The 22,024-nt window shown below is 35.3% G+C and overlaps 1 protein-coding gene across 5 annotated transcripts in view; it reads left to right on the top strand.

Moving 5' to 3' along the window:
- Window positions 1–22,024, top strand: part of PPHLN1 (periphilin 1) — a 67,722-nt gene that overhangs the window by 17,268 nt on the left and 28,430 nt on the right. For 4 of the 5 annotated variants that reach the window (XM_065743405.1, XM_065743406.1, XM_065743401.1 and 1 more), the window contains 2 exons: window positions 14,405–14,661; window positions 18,416–18,498. In XM_065743405.1, the coding sequence (XP_065599477.1) occupies window positions 14,405–14,661; window positions 18,416–18,498 (340 nt within the window). The remainder of the gene's footprint in view (window positions 1–14,404; window positions 14,662–18,415; window positions 18,499–22,024) is intronic. The other variant, XM_065743402.1, reaches the window with a different exon arrangement.

Genomic DNA, 22,024 nt, shown 5'->3' with positions numbered 1-22,024 from the left:
TGAAGGTCTGCTCTAAGAAGTTGTCAATGTTATGTTTAGCATTTGCTCTTAAATGTTAATCATTCACACTTTCCTACTTTGATTTTTTTTGGCAATTTAACTGGTAAAAAGTAGTTTTTGGTCTGTAGCTCTTTTCATTTTTTTCCTCCACTATCTTCTTTCTTTGGAATGATGAAAAGCATTACTTAATATTTTTTTCCAAGTAAAAGAAGCTGCTTATTTGGAAAATCAAAAATCTTTAAATGGTGCAGAATTTTAGGGGGTAAAAGTTTTCTGTGTTGGGGAAACTGTGTTAGATCTTTATCATCACTATTTTCTCCTTGAGCTTGATTTTTGCTTGCATTGATGCTTGCTTTCATTGCAATTGCTCGGTAGCACTTTGAGCATTGTGCCAGCTGACCAGCAGCAGTTCCCTGTGAGAACATCTGTAGTTTGCCTGTAGTCTGCTATTGAACACAGCATTACTGATGCTTCTGTCCCTTTTCTGGATTAGTCAGTTGCTGAGAGTTTTGAGCCCTGTTTTATGCCACGCTCAGTGAACAGCTCTCATCCTGACGTTTCTTTTTGTTATCATATTTTATATGTAAAAATAAAGTACCTCAGAAGATTTGCTGGGCATAGACTTCAGAATGAGTTCTTAGCCCTCTTTCTCCAAGGCTGGTCACTAAGGGATTTTTTTCTGAACTCCAGAAACGGATGTAAATTGTGCAGTCTTATAGCCACAATTTGGTTTGAAGTTATGCACTTCTTGGTTCAAGCCTAGTTGGCATGTATAATGAATTTTACATCAAAGCAGAATGGCTTAGTGTGCTGAGCTGAAAATTATCTGTATACGTGATGGCACTTTTAATGTCTTGATCACTGATGCTATGAGAATTGTGAAACTTAAAAATTATGAGGGGAGTAGAGATCAAATAACATGACTTCTTCGTACGTTTATCTTTTATTGATGTTGATCACTCTTTTGGGACTGTGTTATTACTTGTCTTTGATGATATATCAAACTCATTTATTTGGAGTACTCAAAGGAATTATTTTCATGCATGTCAGATTTTTGGAGAAGTATGTATTGAAGAACTCCAGTGTTTCCAGTACTTCTGTATGGGCCTCACAGGAGTGGATCTTATGTACAAGTTTGTTATTATGAAGTGAGACAAACTGTTCTGTCTGAAGTGCTTTAGAAGATTGTTAGCTGCCGTTGACTTCAGTCATACCAAAATTTAATCCTTTTGAGTGTTCAGAGCATTACTTCATTCCTTTTTTTTTCAGCCGCACTGAGTTTCTTAGATTCAAATATGTGAAACTTGGCAACTTAAGATGGTTAAGACTCATCTTCAAAGAGAAATTTCAGAATAATGTGCTTGTAAATCCCAGCTATACAGACATTGAGTTTAATACTTAAAATTATCTGAGGTCCATATTTTCTTCAGTAAGCATTGCGATATTTGTAGACAAACCATTCTTCATCAGTAGTAATGGTGTTTCATGTTATATACACTCCTGAGAACTGGCTTGCACATGAGATTTTGAATATGTCCTCTGTAGTTTTTGATATAACTGTGTTTTTCTTTGTTGAGGAAGCCAACTTACAACTTGAACTCCATGTTATCATTATTATTATTATTTTTAATGTTTTATTTTGCCATATACTTTGTGAAATCAGGAAATAGTCATACTCCAGTCCCTTATACTAATGCATGTGAATATAAAATGCTTCTGCTTATCTGTAGAGTGCCCAAGAAGCATTTTATAATAAATAGAAATACTAAATTAAAAAAATATATATAATGTATATATTATTCTCTCTTCAGAGTACAAAAGCATTATATACCCAGTTTTTTATAGACATGGACCTTCACAGTCAGATTGTGTTTACTGAAGATCATGGAGAAGCTTGGTAGCAAAGTGAGGGATAGAAGTCCAGCAATTATGGCTTTCTGATCTCTGCTTGAACTGCTGTTCCATTTGGTGATTCACTCCTTGCAGATGCATTATGTGGTGATGGGGTGTTCTGGAGAAAGGGTCTGAAGAGATTGTATTTCACAACTAACGTTATCTGTTGGCGGGAATCCTATGTTTGTTTTAAGCCAAAGCCCTTGACCAGAGAAACTCCAGATACAAGTTGAGGGCCACTTACTCTCCTCTTAATAAAACGATTTAATATTGAGGATTCTGTGAGAAAGTTTTTTTTCCAGAAGTGTTGTAGCCTAAGGCACTTATCTTTATCACTGTGCAGTCAGCTTTCAGTTACAGGGGGTAGCTTGTTTAGTTTTTTTCCCTGTAAGTATTCAGTGAATGAAATGAAACAGCGAGCCTCTTTAAATATTTTGTACTCATTTAAAACAACACATTGTGTTGTGGGAGGTCTTCAAGCTTCGGATTTAGACATTCTTGTGAAGTAAACTGATCTTTGTCTTGCTTGTAGAAGAGAAATTTAGCCAAAGGGATTTATGAGATGGTGCTAAAAATGTACATAAGTTTGCTGTTCTGTTGCAATATTTGACAGGTCTTCAGGGACATGGTACAAGAACCTCATTCTTTATTAAAAAGCATGTGTGGAGGGAAATAAATATGGCAGTCACCCAAAGAAAATGGTCTTGTTTTTGACGGAGATTGATAAGTAGAGTTCTAATCATATTCATTAGCACAAGCCTTATTTTTTTTTAAATAAAAAAAAAAAAGTAAAAAAATCTCTGCCAGAACATTGAACCTCTCAGACATTCAGGTAAACTACTGGAGTAACTTAGGCTCATTCATATACAAAGTTTCCTTATAATAGGTCATTGTAGTATATTTGTTAAATGCCTGTGTGCAGCTCTAGGCAAGGATTTGTTTGCTGAAAACTTCAATTCAGAAGACTCATTGTGTTAGTCTGCTGGTTGAATTAGTTTACCTTGGCTTAACACTTATTTATTCAGGAGAGAGGTAAGGAAATCAAATTGTTTGGAAGAAGATAATAGGCAATAGATAAATAAAAAGTAGATTCCAGTTTACACCTCATACGTAACATCATATTACAGTTGGTATCTTATGCAGCAGTCTTATTAATTCATCAGTTAATGTATTTTCTTTGATACGTTTTCTGTTCCATCACCTTTTCACTGATTTGTTTACCAGTTTTTTTTACCAAGATTTTATAATTTGATTTTTGTTATTTGACCAGAATTGTATGCCTCTGAATGCATCATGAATATTTTAGGTTCCTTTGGATTACAGGTTTTTCTTTTAAATGGGTTGTAAGAGCTTAGTATTTTAAAACTTCCCTCTTCTGGCTGTGTTTAAGAACTATTTGAGATCCTGCGGTATTGCAGAGCAATGCAACTGGAAGTAGGAAGATTTCAATTCAGCCAAGCCCATTTGTTGAACAGGGTTTCAGTTGTAGAATCTTTGTGTTCCCATCCTACAGTGTAAAAATATGAAGAGGAGGTAAAAACGTCCTCATGTTTTAACTGGATGTTTCTGCATGTTTCAACTAATTATGGGATTATTCTTGACCTTGTAGGGAGCTTTTGATTTCAGCTAGCATAAGTTTTTGAGTGATTGATTCTAATTTTTAAATATTTTATTTGTACTCCTGTTGGTTGTGATCTTTGTTGAAGACCTGATTTCTTTTATTTCCTTGTGGAATTTTTTTCTCTTTAAAAAGTTATGTACTGATTATTTTGTTGCCCTTTGGGGATCCTGAAGAACTCTGATATAGTTTCCTGTGCAATTTCCTTCTGTGAGCTGGTGGTGAGGAGTAGGGTGCTCAAACTTTAGCGTCTTAATGTATTCTGTATTGATTGTGTAGTTTCTTTTTTCTTTTAATCATTTCTCCTGATGAGCTTCTGAGGTCAATGACAGTATTCCAGCTATTGAACCACAACTCTGCAACCTCCTGTAGGAGCTGTGGTTTTCCTTCTAGCTGCTGGGAGTCTGCTTTGGCAAGTGTTGCTAATAGAGAGATCTGGCTGCTCTACTTCATTTTGGAGAGATGTCATGAAAGCTTCATTTTTTCTAATCAAAACATTTCAAATTTTCTTGTATATGAGAATTGTCAAATTAGCAGAACTTCCCACTAACTGATTTATTTTTTTTTCCTACCTAGCTTGTAAATTATACAACCTCATGCATTGGGTCTTATTCTTTATATGAAACTTAAAACTGCTCTATATCTTGGTTTTAGTTCCCGATGAGAGTCGTAAGAGAAAACTGGCTGAGTTTGTTTTTGAAAAAAATAATGACAAATAAATGATTTCACTTGAATTCTGTGTGTGATATTTCATATGTTTTGATGGTCCCTTAAAATGTTTCAGTTACTTTTAGATATGGTGTCTGTATCTATTGTGACTCTAAAGGTTTTACAGAGCATTTTTGATATAAAGACAAGTTGTCATATTCCTGTCAAAAAAAAAAAAAGTGATCTGCTTAAAAACTCAGTCTGAATTATTCTTGAATAGAGAACAGCTAGGTTATGAAGTGACTTTTAAGTACATAATCAACAGTTATTAAACACACCAATTTTAATAACAAAGGAATTAGATGCTTATTGTGGTTCTCAACTGCTGTCATATGTTTATACAGCTCACTTTTGATGTAAACTAATGTTATATATAGTGTTATATCTTAAGGAACTATGTCTTCTTGTGTATTTTCTGCTGTGTTTTTTATAAGATCTCACATTGACATAGGAAATTATTATTGTTATTTACATTTTTAGTAGTGGTTTTTGCTGTTTACTATTCCTAATACTAACTACATTATGATACAATATATATACATATGTATGTATATATGGAAGGATTTAGTATTTCTGCAAATTCAATTGAATTTTTTAATAACACTGATCTGTTCCTTAAAACTAAGTCACTTCTATGGAAAAATATTTTCTTTTTTTAATTATTTTTATCAGTGGTGTTTATATAATGCTAATGAACTGTCAGGAGATTCTCTGTTAACAGGGTATGATAGGGCAAGATGCCTAAAGATGATTTCTTGGCTAACACTTCACTTCAAAGAAAGCTTCTGAAAACCAAGCCTGTCTGGTCCAGTTTTATAGCTATCATTATAATCAGGTAGTAGAAGGTATGAAGTTAGCAAGTTAATACCCTATTGGGAAATAATGATGCAAACTTCCATGGATAGGATTTGATATTCCAGAAGGGTTTCTTGACAAATGCGTTGAAAAACAGCCAAGTACTGAGAAGCAGTGAGGAGGGAAAGAGATGGGAGTCTCCCTTCGAGTCCAGACAACTACTGTCAAGTTGGGCTTCTGTCTAAATCATTTCAATGACCAGCCAACAGATTGACTTAATGAGTGTAGTCATGACTTTCTCAGGATGAGGGAAGTGTTGTCACAGAGAAGTTGTGCACCGTTTCCTTTAGGAGAACAAATGCTTCATCTGTTAGGTTCCAAGGACTTGTTATGTTTTGAACATACTAAGCATTTCGGGGAATTCACATTGAGAAGAAATGGGAACACCTGGAGGAGTTTAGCTTAGATGTTTCTTCAAATGAACACAAGTTGCTTTTTCTTTTTTTTTTTTTTTAACTCTTTAAAATATGCTATTGTGCATGTTGTAAATTTCAGTACAGGAGAGAACAAATTTGGTGTTTTTGAAAACATAGACATCCTTTTGTTAAGGACTCTCTTGCAGAGAGAAGAAGGTTTGTGGTATAGCATTTCCACCTGCTGCTGTGGGTATGTTATGATCTACACAGGAGGAAAAGATTGTTAACAAAGCTACCCCATGATCTCATGCTGTTGGTATTATTTTGAAAAAGGTTGATGTTTTTGCATGCTGATATATTGTTCTTAATGTTAGTCTTCATGTCTTTTCATGACATGTATTTGCATAACCATCTAGGACTCTTTCTTGTATACAAAGCTTTGCAATTTTAGTTTGAGTTGATAACAACTGCAAGTGAATATTAATGCCATAGCGCTCAGCCGTGTTGTGTCAGCCATCTGTCTGAATGTCTTTCTCCTCTGAGATCTAGCTGAAGCAGTTGCATTGTGTTAACTAAAGTCCTGTCTAACAGTCTAGTATGCTTAACTATTTGAAATAATTTCGGAAGAGATTTATGCAGTTTTACAAGAAGAATGAAAAGGAAGGTGTAATGCACTGACTCCTTCAAAACAATTCAGGTTTGATGAGGTAATTACTCAATATATGTTCTACAATTTTTATCACAGTACATGGATTTTTGGAATAATTTTGTACAGGAATTATGTTAACAGAGGAGTCTGAGGCTGTGATTGGTCATCAATGATTATCTTCTTCAAAAACTTTCTTCGTCTGCTGCTACTCTTATCCCTTATTAAAATGTGTCACTGTTAAGAACAGTTTTCCATTTAAAATTTTGTTATTGAATCTGCATCATTTACTGTGTCAGAATACAGTATTATTTTTAGGAAAAAAAAAAACAGTGAAGGTATAAACACTGCCTTACTGCTGCCAACTTCAGCTATGTTGAAATCCTGCCAAGGAACCTATGGTATTTTTGACAAACAAATAATAGTCATGAATGCAGTAAGGAAACTGATCCTTCTTACAGCAAAGGTCTGTTTCCTCAGCAGTGTAAACCTATCTTAAGTTTGTGCTGTTCCAGTCCTTCCCTCTCTGCTACTAGTTCACGTGTTCGCACTGTTCAGTGAGCTGTCACTTCATGCTGATCCAGCAGAAACAATAATTTTATGCGAGTTTGATTGCCTGAGAGAAAATAGGAATACTAGGTTAGTAGAGAATGAGAATTTGAATTCAAGGAAGGATGGAAAGATTGGGATTGTAAGAGCACCAATTTCAATCAGTACAACTTCTCATGGGGCTGCTTTAGCTGTTATTAAATCACTGAAGTGACTGAAGGCATATAGTAGCAGCAGAAAGATTTTTAATGAGGAGTTTAGCAAAGTAAGATGGCTCAACTCTGTATTAAATACCTTTAAGCAAGTGCAGTTTGCAATATATATAGGAAATGGCCTAAAAAAGATTAGTCATGTATAAGAATACATGACTATTAATAGTGGTAATGTACTCAGCATGAAAGGAAAAAGCAAATTTGATAAGAGGGAAGCGATATGGCTGAATAAATCTGCAAAGGAAATGTCTGCCTTAACTCGTGACTTTCTGATTTTGAATGAATACTTGGCAGGGAGGAATGAGATCAGGAAAAAAATACAATCATTAGGAACAGTATATATATATTTTTATATGTTTATAATGTCTTCTATTGTGAGTAATCTAAGAGCAGTGTTAGTTTGCAAACTTCTATTAAATCTGTTGCACAGAAGTCCATACCATTACTGCAAAACTTTTGAACATAAATAAATTGACCTTACTGCTTCAAAACTCACTTTAATTTAAGAATAGGAATTTTGAAACCATTTTTCTGAATGAAAATTTAGTGTTGGTGGTTTTTTTTGTGTTTTTTTTTTCCTTTCCCTGATTTGTAGATCTCATTAAGGAATTTGCACAGAGGAAAAGAACAAAAAACGAACAAAATAGAATATGGGTATTGTGTGTCAGTGTTGCTGACATAAGGAATTTCTACTTCCAAACCTGTTTCACAGCATGCTCTTTCCTATTGCAGCTTTGTCAAGAGTACTGGGAAGTCAGCCTTAAAGAGTTAATCAGATTGATATATTCAAGTAAAGTACACCTTTTGTCTTCCTTATAAATGACTAATGGCATCCTGTAGCATCCATTTCCATTGATGAAAAGTGTTAAGAACTTCTCTAGCAAGTAGTACATGGTTTCTGAGTTCTTATATTTAAGAATGTCGGAGATGGTATTTGAGGAAAAGAATTACAGCTTACTAAACATAATTAACTTCTGCCCCTGAAATATAGTGTAAAAATACGTCCTTTATTTGAGGTGCTTAGTGGGCATATTAGTAGACAGATGTTTGACTATATTGCATGGCTTATAAAACTGCAAGCAATGACATTGAAGAATACTGGCATGCATTGCATGCTGTTCTTAGAAAAATATGATGCTCTGTTTGTGTGTTTATTTAAATGAACAAACAAAACAACAGACCTTCCCACCTGTTCCCTCCCAACAAGAGCAAATAGCACTTCTACCCCAACCAACCCACAACTTGCTTTGTTTAGAAACTTGGAAATATAAAGCTGTGTGACTATAGATTTTTATTTTACTCTGAAGTCTCGTGTCATTTCCCACACTAATTTAGAAGATCTTTAAGGAAACAATAAAATTGTTTTGAAATTTCCTCAGAGCTACTTCCTTTGTTTCACAGTATGTTAATGTCCTCAGATACTTCTCAATACCATTGTGTTAACTTGCTGTAGCACTTGGGAGTTTTTTCCATCTCCCACTCCATCAGCCCCACACCCAAAGTATCACAGGGAGACTTTCCACAGTTCTTTCTCATGTTCTTAGTGCTCGAGGCAAAATGACAGTGGGATTTGTGAGAGCCAAGTTAGAAAGGTCTGTCCCATTAGCACATTCTCCAAAAGGGATAATGATAACCAGTTTCTGTGATCTGGATGAGTATGTGAAGATGTCCTGTCTTGCTTCCTGTCTCTCTTCCAATTTTAAACATACATACTGGGATATGAGATTTGAGTGGTTTCCATTTTGAATTAAGTCTTATAAGGAATTGATTCAGTTGCTACTATGCTGAGAAATTTATTCATTGAGATTATTATCTGAGTTGTGTGGCTGTTTGGGGATGATAGCCTGCTCATAAAGTCAAGAGGGTGAAATCTGGCCCAACACCAGTGTCTGTTAGTAAATATTTTACCAGTTAAATTTTGTGCTGATGAAACTGCTGTAACTGTTAATAGAAATTTAAAGTTGATTCATTGCTTCAGACAAACATGCACTCTGGAAATTTAGGTCTGTGATTTATTTTCTATTATGAAAAATTACAGGGACTTATTAAGCTGTCATTTTTGAAAAGAAGAGAAGCCAAGGTTGTGTGCGTTTAAATGCAGTTATTTCATCTGATTTGCACTTAATTTGTCTAATAAAAAATATGTTTTTGCCTTTGTTCTGTGCCTGGTTGTATAAATGTGTTTGCTTTAAATTCTCTAGGAATTAAGTCTCTGTTTGCATTGACTCTTAACTTTGTATATCTTTCATATTCCTTTATGCTAATCTGTATGCTTGATAATAGTTTATTTCTGTCAGATGATAGAATCTGAGTTTAAATTTAAATGTACTTCTTTTTGTTTGGGCTTATTTTCCAGTAAGTTTAATCAATTACATCATCGATTACAATAGAAAAGAGAACATTCTTTATTAGGGATAAAGAGGAGTAATGTGATTTACAGCTTCAGCTGAAGTGCATAGTTTGATTAATTCAGTTAATGGGCATAGACTCTTATCCCTAATGGTACTGTAATATTCAGGTTGTCTTACTTTTTCTTTTATCTGTCATGATATCTGGGGGGAGGGGGAGAGGGAGAGGGAATGAGTTTGCTAAATTTCATATTGAGTAAGTTGCACAAGTGCCATCATTGTGGAGTTTTTATGTTTACATTTAATGACTTCTGTGGTACCTCATGAAGCATTTATGTATTTTTAAATTATTTATATACATTTTGTATGTCTAAAGATCCTCTTTGTTGAGGCTCCCTGTTTCCTTTTGCATTTTTGTATGAAAGGCAATACGATTACCTTGGCTAGACCAAATTATGCTCATTTCATATCAAGCAAATGCAAGTAACATTTGCAAGAACTGCGGTTATTTGCTTGGTCCTAAAACATTTGAAACCAGTAGTCATTTTGGATGTTTGAATGAGGGCTGCTGAAGCCAGATGCAGTTATATACATCTGCAATTATATAATTTATTGTTTTATGCTGGGATAAATCAGCATAAAGATCTTAGGACAAAACCAGGATGTTATAAGTCTCCAAAACAGAGCTAAGTTTGTTCCAGAAATGTATGCTGCATGCTTTGGGAAGAAAGGGAGTGCATTCTGGGAGAGAGGAGGACAGCTGGAATCTTCACCTAAATTTGCTTGGAAAATGTTAGAAATAAAGGTGTAAAGGTGTTCTAGACTCCTCATGTTTGCTTTTCAGATGTTTGACATGAGACAAATTTTGAGAAATTTAGAGATTTGGGATGTAATGTAGTATACCTCATTAAATGTCTGCCATGTCAGCTGATTTGTGTTGGTAGCTCTGAAAGCCCCTGCATTATCCTCACAGGGAAGGCAAGAATGTTCTTTATTTCTCTCTCTGTCCCTTTCCTAGCAGAGTATTTTGAGACAGAAAAGGTCTGTAGTTAAGAAACACATTTTAAGTCTTGCCTGTTTTATCTTTTTGAACATAAATCTCTTTATCTTAATCATTTCCGCAATTTATTTACAAAATTATGTGAGTTGTTTTTAGGCCTATAAATGAAATATCTAACTCTTTGAGAATAGCAGTAATCTTTGTCAGATGGGCTAGACCTCATTGGCTTTTCAGCTGACTTCTTTCTAAGTGATGGACAGCATCGACCCATGTGTTACTGAAAGAAGCTCGAGTTTCTGCCCCTCACCAGCGTGTTGATGAGTTCCCAGTCTTTTCAGAGCAGTGTCAGGAGCGTTAGATTTCCTCTGAGGCTGCACTGCATGGCCAGTGGATTAATACTTGGGAAGGAGGAGCCTCAAAAATCTCCGTGTAGTACTGGTATCTTAGGAAAGATGGTGAACTGAAAGATGGTGAACTGAACCCCTGCATTGTGTTCTCTTGATCTCCTGGTAGCCAGACAGGCATATCAGGTCAGGAAACTGGATCTGACAGTTAACAGACTTAACTGTCAGAGCCACACTCTTCCCTCAGCTGCTCAAGGTGAATGGGTGTATATGGCTGCTTATCTGTAACATTTCAGGGGCTCATCCGAGATTATCAGCTTTAGTGAGAATTAAGCAGTCAAGTTTTGTAGATGTTAAAAATGTGAATAGTTTTGACTGTGGTACTGCTGAGAGAACTAATGTGCTTTCAGGGCTAGGTGCGAGATGTGAATGGGAGGTATCGAGATAAGAGGGATCCTGTATAAAAGGGATGAATCCTGTATTTGTTATTAAAGAATGTAGTTCTATTTTAAAGTTGAAAGCGAGCAAAAATTTTGAATCTCTGTTAAATATCGTCCCTGCTCAATAAACCTTTGAGTATGTGTTGGAATCTGAAGCATGTTCTTAACTGCTTTGCTGAATTGGGGCCTTCATTACCAAATTGCAGGTGTATGTTAGTTTAAGTATTGAAGAAAAAAAGCACTAAAACAATGCTTATTTTGTTCTGTTCACTGTGGTTTGTTACATTAATGGAAAACATCACAAATGCTCTGCTGTTGCCATGCTGTCCAAAACAGGTTTAGTATAGTTAATAGCTTGCGTGCTCAAGTATGAAATTGGGTCCAGTAAAGAGTTAACACGGGATGATGAAATGAAAATAGAAATAAAATATAAATAAATACAAAATCTGTGGTTTTTTTTTTTTTTTGGGGGGGGGGCATAATATTACTGTAGAATGGGGTTTTAAAATGTTTTCCCATTTAGAAGTATGCTTCAAAGATATTTTATAAATTCTTATGTGGATGTTACAGTGTTTATTATATGTATGCAATAGCAAAGGCTCTGTAAGCATTTCCATAATAAACTTCTATATATACTAGAACTTAATAACGTGCTCATAAAAACGTGCTTTGGGCGTAAAGGTGGCGTACCAGTCTGCCAGAAAGCTTGTGCTTTAAAAATAAACAAAATCAAAGGCTTTCTATATGTTACAGAAATGTTCAAATGCAAAAAGTAACATTTAAAATCTCAGAATTTACCTAATAGACTTTTCTCATATAGTGCATTTACACATTTAGGAAAACATTTTAGTTGCTTTGGCCAGCTGTCAGCAGAAGGCAATGTTTTGTAATGTGCACCTAACTGAATTACATCTGTTTGAGATTAATACCTCTTTGTCCTGCACTGTGCCTCTAAGAGATGATTTGTTACAGTCTGTGTGTATTTAAAAATCAATGAGAAAGATGATATAGTCAATAAAGTTCCATGTTTTTTTTTCAGTTCCGAGATAGATCATTAGAAGGACAGTGAAGAGAAAGTGTGCTGTACCTAAACAGCTCCTGATAAATATGTATATATTTTTATTCATTAGAGAATGTATTGATCAGATGTTTATGGAGACTTGCGTGGACAGACCTGTCAGTGCTGAGCTAATGTTTTCAATATTCCCAAAGTCTGAACTAATTATTTATGTTCTGTTCCCTTTCTCCAATTTAGATCTTTTGCTGCTTGATACATTCAATGCAGATGAATCTGTTTCCTATTTTCAGCTGCATCTCACAGAACTGAGAACTCTTCTGACTTTAGATTTCTTTCTCCTAAACTTAAGACAATTGGTTTTTAGTGTTTCTTCATTAAATGTTTTATTTCTGTCATTTCCTATTGGAAAGTCTCCAGTTACTCTATGTGTTTCCTAAAGGGTGTCGTCCAGAGAGGGGCATGTTCCCCTTAGGTCTTTGAGGAAAGCAGGAGGTATGCTTTTGTATATTCTAAGGTGATCAATTTGTTGGTGTAAATATCTATACAGACACGTTATTAGAGCGATATTAGAGCACAATTTACTAATTCTTAATTGGTTCTTTTGGCGGTCGACTTGGGAGCAAGTATTGCAGTAAACAGAAGATGTTCAGAAAGGAAATGAAAATTGCTTTTAACACACCTGTTAGATACAAATCTTTGTAACATTTTCTTGTTTTGGTATATGGTTTTCTAAGTTTTGGTATATAGACCTGTTTAATATTCTAAGATAAGAGGCCCATGAAAGGTCTATAATCTGTTAATTATGAAGTAGTTTATTATCTGTAAAACCTTGCTTTGCCTCACTGGTGTTTTGCTGGAAAACATGAGTAGCCAAGAGCTATTGATCTGCTCATTCAGTTCCAGGAGATTTTTCAAAACAAAGATGCATTTTATCTTCCTGATAATGTGTTCTATCTGGAATTTGAAAAATAAGCTGAATAATTGTCTGTAATTGTACTGACTCCACCCCCTCCCCCATGCCCCCCCACAATGATTTTTCTGTTGCAGAATAACCTGTGTTGCTTGTGGGATTTATATGTTCTGGTGCAGAACACTCATGTAGATGTGCTTTCTGTGCAAAAAGTAAATCAGCACTGGATAAAACATGTTAGTATAAGTGGCCCTGAGGGCTTGCCAATTTAGTGCTACCTGTGTTATTTTAGTCATCCAAGACACCTTTGGCACACTGAAGTCCTTTGTTAGCCACCACAAATATGTGTCTGTAACATGCTGCAGGAATTGTACACTAGAGGGCTTTTTTCCTTTTCTTCACCAGCCTAAAGTTAGCCATGGCTGCGTTGTGCTGAATTAGACCACCAGGTCTTTGATTGTCTTTGAGGCATTCTCTTACGTAAAATACTGGACTATGATTAGAAACAGGAGAGAAATGCAGTGAGAAAGGTGTATTCTGCCTTTCTCTAAATGCTCTGAAGTGTTTATTTTCACTTAGCAGTGCTGTGATTGAGAAGAGCTGAGAGGTACTTCTCTCCACTAGATGCCTTCTGACCAAAGCAAATGTCACAGCTCTGGATTCACTAAATGCGTGCATGTTTAAATTCAAGATTCTGTAGAGAAAGTTCAATTTCATATATATAAATATAATATATGTTTACATTTATATTAACATAATGTGCAGGTAACCAATACATTTTGGTTATGGTCTCAGGTTAAAAGACGTAAGTTTAGTAAGAATTCTTGCTGTTTACATTATTATAGCATCAAATCAGATCCATTTCATGTAATACTGAATGTGTCGATGCCATTTTACAGAAGCATTTGAAGTAAATATTTTGTATTGGAGAGACAAAATTTTAGTAGGAATAAATATTTCTCATTTGGAGTTTGGCCCTGAGTGAATACATAAGCGTGAGGTGAGATATTCTGCAGTTTTATTTGTCTGTGCTGTATATAAGCTGAAATCTCTCAATGATGTATCCCATAGTAAAAAATCTAGTGAGAAAGACATTCCCATAAAAATAGGGGTAAAAATAAATGGAAATAACAGTCAGCAATATTTGGGTATGCATTTCACCTACTGTGCTAATAGGACTTAGTTTCCAGGTAAGCTAGAGTGGAAAGGATATGGAGAAAATAAAATGTGAGTCTCAATTTCTCCAGTGTTTCTTTCTCTTCTATTTTAGCTGAATTATCAAGTAAGAGAATGGAAGTTAGCTTCTAGCTGTGAAGTGATTGAATGAAATCTGGAAAAAAAAATGTATCTTGTTTTCCCCTTTTCTGCTTTTTTTTTTTTTTTTGGTATTCATTTCAACCTACTGTACTTACCAGACATAAAATGTTGCCCCTGTATTACCTGGCACTGTTTTAGAAATAGTAGAAGGAAAACAAAGTAATTTTTATTTTTTCTGTTGTTTTCAAAGGAAGATCAGAGATGGCTTCAGGAGAAAAAGCTTCCATCCCTCTCATTATATGAGAGAGCGATCCCCCCATAAGAGAGACTCTCCTTTCTTCAGGGAATCACCTGTGAGCCGAAGGGATTCTCCACACAGCAGATCTGGCTCTAGTGTGAGCAGCAGAAGCTACTCTCCTGAAAGAAGCAAAGCCTATCCTTTCCACCAGTCCCAGCATAGCAGAAGTATGTCATCTTTACATAAAAGAAATTTTTCTTCTCAGCAAGGTAATGCTGGTTTAATGATGAGAACTGGTTAGTGAGATGAAACTGCAACTCATTATAAGACCTTTGTCTTTACATATTCTCTTATAAAATGAGAAAACTAGACAGTCTGTACCAGTTACATGTTGTCTGCTCTTTGACTGTTTCACTGTATACTTTGCTCCCCTACGTATTTCATGTGGGAGACAGTAGGTGTTTTTTCGATAGCACCTCTAGGCTGACGACAGTGCTCTGTTGCACAGTTTTTCCCAGTATCTATTTTCCTTTTAGCATCAAATGCTTCTGTTACTTGTTTAGCCTTTCATTAGATTCCCTTAGAAGAAATTTGGCTGTCATCTTAGAGCAGATGAAGGATTTTTTTCCTGCAACCAGAGGAAAAGGGGGATTAAAACATTTGGAGAAATTAAGGTGCATGCTGCTACTCGTTTATTTCTCTGAAAATGTTCTTTCAACTGTGTTATTATGGCTTTGATGCTGGTTGTTGGGGCTTTTTTTTTTTGTCAGCAATTTCATCTCAATGCCAGATTCTCTCAAATTTCAGTTGAGAATAGACAGTATATGTCCTGATTTTTAAAAGCTCAGCATTTTAAATCGAAGTAATCTAATGAATCATCTGTTTAAACACAAAAACCTGAAATATTTTTAAATAATTTGCAAAAAGAGGCTGTATTTATTTATTTATTTATTACTAGTATGCTGCTATCTCAGTTACTGCTATTTGTATAGCTTATGTAAATTAATAAACATGAGTTTCCATTCTGCAAATGTTTTCTAGGGGACTGTATAAACCTATTGTCCATTTTGGCAGTAGTTTTTAAAATTAATTGGATTTTTTATTTCATTGATAGGTGGCACGCTAGACGATTATGTAGCACCTCTTGCCAAAAAGGTTCTTGTGGAGTTCAATTCACATTGTTTAAATATTGAGGAATTATTTTAGTCAGTAGTAGAATACAAATTGCCTTTCTAATTGATGATTGTAGTTACTTTAACACACTGACTAACAATACTCAGTGAATACAAATTCCTGTGATTAGAGGAGGGGAGGTGAAGAATATGGCAATTATACCTGCAGGAGTGTTGTAGATGTGTCAATCACAGTTAGTAGGAACAGAAAAAAAAATTGTAAAAGCAATACAGAGCTTTGGAATGTTTATGGGATATCCTAGAATTTTGAGCTGACTTCTATCACATTTGTAATGTATTGGCAGAATTACTCAATCTGTAGTGAGGGTGGCAGATTGGAAGCAGGCATCTTCAAAAACTAGAAAAGACACCAGTCAAAAGACATGGTTATATTTAAGCTTTGGAGATTTATTTTTAATTCTGTAGCTGAACACCTTTCTCCCATTTTTTTAATCAGTTTGAAGAGACCAGATGGCTTGTACACTGCACTGTTTATTCATAACTGCTTCTTCCCTCAAAAATAGTACTTATAAACTGCTCTATGGATGACTGAATTAAAATGGTCCATTTGTGAGGTATAAATGGCTGAAATAAAGCTTTGAGAATACTATTTATTTGTCTTGTAAAATCATGTATTGCATATTTAAAAGGGGCATAAAATAGGACCTGTTGTTTATGTCAGCAGTGCAGTTTAGTCTGTACATCCGTGTTTTTTTTCAGTGTGTTCTGTATCCTTTTAAGTATTGCAATACTGTTTAAGGTCATGCTGTCTGAATCAGTTTGGCCTAGGTGGTCTTCATTATAGGAGGAATATCCCATGCTCACCAGCCCTTCAAAAACTGGGCCAAGATTCCAGGAAACAAAACTAGGGAAATATGGAAGCTTAGAACAAAGGAACAGAAAGGGCTCATGGGAAGGAATATAGCAAAGCTGGGTGAGCACGTAAGGAGTAGGTTGGTATTCCTTGGCCAGGCCAGTCTGCTTAGGGTTCTGTAGAGTGGTGTGCCAAAGAGATGCAAGAAAGCAAGTAGCATATTCAGTTGTATAGCTGTATAATTGTACAGATTGGACTTGTGGGCTCCAAATAGTCACACATTCAGAATAAAGGGCCTCTTACTAACATCTTCAAATTCATTTTCTCCCTTTTTAATTTTGAATAATTTACTGCCTCCTTTCAGCTAATTTAATCTGTTCAACCATAAACATATAGTCTACTCGACTCGGATCTTTAAGGACTCCAGTGTGATGAAGGAGGTTTGTAGAAGGCAGTTAAAATACTTTGTATTTTTTGAAAAGGAGGTGGGTCGTCATGAGGCTGAAAAACAGGTATCACAGGAACAAAACTTCTGTGTTACTTGATGATGTCAGGGAGACACTCTATGCTTTGTGGAGTGTGACAGATTTAAGATGTGATTATTTTTATTTTCATTTTTTAGATTTGTCACATGCATTGTGTTTATAGGAACTTTTAATTTTTTCACAGCTTTTATTTTTGCTGTTCTTTTCATTTTATAATTAAAGGTAATTTTTTGTTCATCTTCTGCTTGCTATAGCTGCTTCTTTTGTTTTTACGTGTTTTCCATTTAACAGTGTTTTCAAATTGAGGACAGAAGTGAAACTTAGAACATTTACTTTTGTCAAAGTAATTTGCCCAGCTATTTTCAGTCTGTGAAGATTTTTGTATTAATAGATCTTCATTGTCATACTGGTAACTGTGGTCTCCAATGCTGTTCTGAGACAATCAGTTTTTGACCTTTGCTTTGTGTTAACACTCCACAGCACACATATGGTATGAAAATGTGGGGAAAAGAATAGAAGAGCAACTTCTCAAATCCTTTCTAAACATTTCCTCCTGTGAAAAATATGCATTTTGCATAGAATTTTCCTTCTGGTTTTATAGGTAGGGGTATTTAAAAATACACAATGCTTAGGTAGTCTTATTTTATAGCATTAAGTAAAAATAGCTCAGCTGTTAGGATTGAGATTTCACATTAAGCTTGGTCTCATTAATTTAAAACCACGTTGGTTATCCTAAAAAATTGTTTTGAAACAATTTATATCCAGATTTTCATAACTGCTTGGTAGACCTGTTTTTAATTCATCCTTTTCTTAAGTGAACTGATACAAGCTTAATTGAAGCCAAGGTAAATCTGTTTTATTTTCCTTTTGTGAAGAGTCAAGCAATTTTCAGTGAATTTTCAGTGAATGTGAATAGTTTGGTAAATATAGGATTGCTGACAACCAGTGTGTTTTTCATGTTTACCTTCTGCAGATCCCTTAGATGTAATCCTCCTGTAGCCAGCCTTTGGCAAGGCTGTGCATGGCCTGTGGTTAGCCCAGTGAATTTGAATTGGCATTTGGCTGATTTGAATGCTGGCAAGAAAATCCCTGATAAATCAAAGGGAATCTAACTGTGGTTCATTGAATGTAGGACTGTTTCCCCCTGCAAAACTTTTCAACATACTGTGGCCTGCTGAACTAGTTCCTACACTGTCTGGTTTTCTGGGGTGATGGATTGATGGCTAGTAGAAATATAGGAATTCTTAATTTCACCTGTTAATATTAAGTTTATAACAGGAAAATTAGCATCTCACCAAGTCATATTGACATGGTCTTCAGCTAAATGCTGGGCAGTGGAGTTTTCCTAAATATGCCATGTACGATAACCATCTCTTCTCTTTGTAAAGAGAAAGAAATGTTATCACAATTTGTCAGATAGTGGAAGCTGTAGATTTCATGAGCTGAGTAAACTTCACTACAGTTTTTCTGCAAAATATTAAAGCCAATAAATATATTTGCAAGATATGTGTTTAATATATTTTTGCAGGTCTTAATATTTTTTAAATTATAGGTAAAGAGAGGACTTCAGCTCAGTCATCGAAGACATCAAGGGACGCATCACCTTCAGGTTCCACAGCAGTACCCTCGTCAAAGGTGAATTTTGATTTTCAAGTACTTCTCACCATGGCTTCAGATTGCACATTATAGGAAATATGTATGTTTTGCATCACTTGATATTTCTTGTTTTCTTTCGTTCTTATGTTGCTCTGCAACCCAGCAGAAGCTGGTTTTCCCTTATCTAGCAGGAAGGTGCTGCTCATGTTCTGTATCTGATGATGATACCGATAGCCCTTTTATTCTGTAGTCACCGTCCTGTTTGAGGAGGGGCATTTTGAACAGACTTGAAATTATTATTAGCAGAAGTCCAGAGTATGCTAGAAAAGGAATGGCAAGGATGTGTGCTCAAGAAATGTTTAGATGTTGTGCTAAGAGACGTGGTTTACTGGGAAATACTGGCGATGGTTGGACTGGATGATCATGGAAGTCCTTTCCAACCTTGGTGATTCCATGATAAAAGTAAGGAAGCAGTTTTTAGGAACAATAGATAGTAGGACACACACGTGCTTGAACTGAACTTCATCCTTAAGTGATTCTTAATTTATGACTGGATTTGGAAAAAGTGAGATGAAGTGTCTGAAAATGGGGAAGGTCACATGAACAGCAGCTCTGGATTTGGAGCAGGGCTGCTGGAGGATGTGATGAGAATGACCACATTTCCTTGGGAGCAGTGCCACATTGCAGAGCAGCTTAGTAAATTCCTTTTTACATTCTAAATGATACGGTTTTATTTCCCATCAAAGAAATCCTGTAGTCTGAGCACCAGCTACAAAGTCTTGCAAATTAGTTAAACAGACAAACTAATAAACACTAATGAACAATCAGCATTAAGAGTTGTGCTTGCTGTCCTGTGGCAATAAAAGCATTTTCACAACGCAGACTGCTTGCCTGAAAATTATTCTTGAGGTTAAAAGGAACGCTTCTATAGGAATATTTTCCCTGTTTATATATATATATATTTTTTTTTTAATTACTTGAATGAAAAATTAAAAAACACTGCAATATATTGTTCTGAGTGAGTAAGGTCCTCTTAAAAAGTTGTGTTTACCTAAATAGTGTGATGAACTAGCCTGGTTCTTCAAGTCTTTGTAATAAAAATAGCGGAATGCTTGGGGGGTAACAAAAAAGAAAAAAAAAAATTAAAAAAGAAGGAAAAAAAAGAAGAAAAACAACAAAGAAAGAAAGAAAGGTATTCTTGTGAGAAAGTGAGACTGAAGGAAATAATTAAGTGGGAAAAAAATCAGGCTTTGGTTGTGTTATGTTATGTCATTCTAAGTACTCATTCCATATACAGCTCTTTCAGAATTGCTGTGCTAGGCACTAATTAATTGCCATTATCCTTAAGGGGGGAGGCAAGTACTGTATTTTCAGCAGTGTAAACAAGGAAAGTAAGATAAAAGCTACTAGGCAGAAGTTGCACTGATTTGGATTAGAAAAGCAACTTTGTAATTAGTTCACTTCTTTTGCTTACAGACTGAACGTACCGCAGCTTAATATCAAGTCCTTAATACAACAAAGAGAACAAAGAGATATTGCAAAATCTTTTGCTGCAGTATATATATATATATGCAGTGTGAGGTTGAACTATAGGTATTTAACCGTATTGCTGTCTTTTCCAATTGGGCCTGATCTGTTCTGTATTGACTCTTTTTTGCCAGCACTTTGCATGTATCTACTTGATATTAACTACACAAAGTAAAAGTTTCCATTTGATTAAATAATTTCTCCTGAGAACACAAATATTTATTGGGTGTACCTCAACTGCAGAAGCAGAATTGCTTCAGTGACGTTCTATTGTTTGTCTCTTTCAAGCACCAGATGTGTCTATAATATACTGTTTTCTATCAGTGGAGCCTCTTGGTGGATTACAGTAACCAGCTAAGTTAAAGCTCTTCACTGACATGGAAATAGCAGCCAGAAAAGTAGTAGCAAAATGTGGTAAACATCACAAGGGCCCGGGTCTTGCAGTCTATTCAGACTTGAGAAATCAGTCGTATGCTTTGTTTTATAGATCAAAGGAGATAGTTTTCAGTGCTGTAAGTAGTAATTTAACTATGAAATACTTGTATTGCTTGCACAGCAATATCTCTTTTCAGTTCAGTAACTGCATGCAAATATGAAAAGGTATTTTTTTAATCTCTTATGATTAATTTTTTTGCATATTCATGCATGAGAGTTAATGCAGGTTGGTGTTATCAGATCGTAACCACCTGTTTAATTGACTACTGTATGACATCTTTTGTGTTTTTATTTAATATCTGTCTGGACTACAAGCCTTAGAGGTTGCGTGCAATGTAATTAAAGCAAAGAGCAGATGTGCAAGACAAGGAAGGCTTCCCAGCAAAGATAGCAGAAAACTGACAGGTTTTTGCTGTTCTTACGTTATGTCTAAGAAAAACAAAACAAAACAAAAAAATAAAAAAAAAATAAGGAAGAGAAGACAGCTTTGTTTGAAATGTTAAAACAAAAACATTTTCCATAAAACAGTTCACTTCTTGCTTCTGTGGATGTTTTTCTCTAAGAATGTGACCCTGTTCTTTTAATTTTCTCTTAAGTTGTAGTGCAGTGTATCTGGAAAGCCCACTCCTTAATTCATAAAACGCATTCAGAATTTTTAATATGTATTTATATGTATTTTGTTGCCATGGAGTCTATATAATTTATTCAGAATAAATGAAACAGATATGGTTGGTTTTTGTCCCTCCATTCCGTTAAGTACTAGAGTAGTTAGTTGATGCTTGTGGAGTATTGTAAGTCAGATGAGATTTTATTTACCTTCTTTTTGTGCAAAGATAACAATTGGTAAGAGATATTGGTCCTTTTTTTTGTTTGTTTGTTTGTTTGTGGTAGTATTGGCCACAGCTACATTTGGGGACTGAGAGAAATTCATAATAGAAGATTTTCTGGCAGCAAGGAAAGTCAAGTTGTGAGTAAAAGCCTTGTGTGCCTTGAGCACATAATAAGAGCATAGGAGAAAAAAAATGGCTGCTGATAGTTGGTAGTTGGAGAAGTATATGAGTGGTTGTACAGTTTGGAAAGGTAGCTGGGCTAATTACCTGTGAATTGTATTGCCTATTTCTCTTAAGAACCCTCTTAGTTCCTTGTCTTGTGTTTTGAACTTGTTTTGTCTCTGGCACCTCCCAACTTTGCTGATCACTGTTCTATAATTTAAAACAGTAGAAAAGAGGGATTCCTATTAAGATAAACATAGTGTTCCACTTCTTTTCTGAATTTACATAAATGTTGTGTCTTTATGACACATAATCCTTTAAGGGACGACTGATCCCTCTGACCATTTATGTAATGTGGAAAAAAATGATAAAGTGGGGGGGGGTTGCTTTGTTGTTGCTTTTCCAACCTAGTGAAACTAGGTAGGAATTGTGGCAACCTTTTTCAGGCATTTATATCTTTCTTTGATATCCATCTTAATGTGACAGGTTTTAATGTTAGAGCTGCATTAATTCTTGGATAGATGCTCCTATAGAGACAGTTGCACAAAGTACTCACATAGAGTTAACAAGATCTGTAAAATCAGTTATTCCTAAGCTTTTAGTATGTGGAC

Source organism: Cyrtonyx montezumae, unplaced genomic scaffold (genome assembly GCF_038088225.1).
Source record: "Cyrtonyx montezumae isolate F1298 unplaced genomic scaffold, pur_monq_1.0 scaffold_3, whole genome shotgun sequence".
Lineage (NCBI taxonomy): Eukaryota > Metazoa > Chordata > Aves > Galliformes > Odontophoridae > Cyrtonyx > Cyrtonyx montezumae.
Note: the sequence above shows the minus strand (reverse complement) of the source record. Positions and strands in the feature narration are given on the sequence as shown.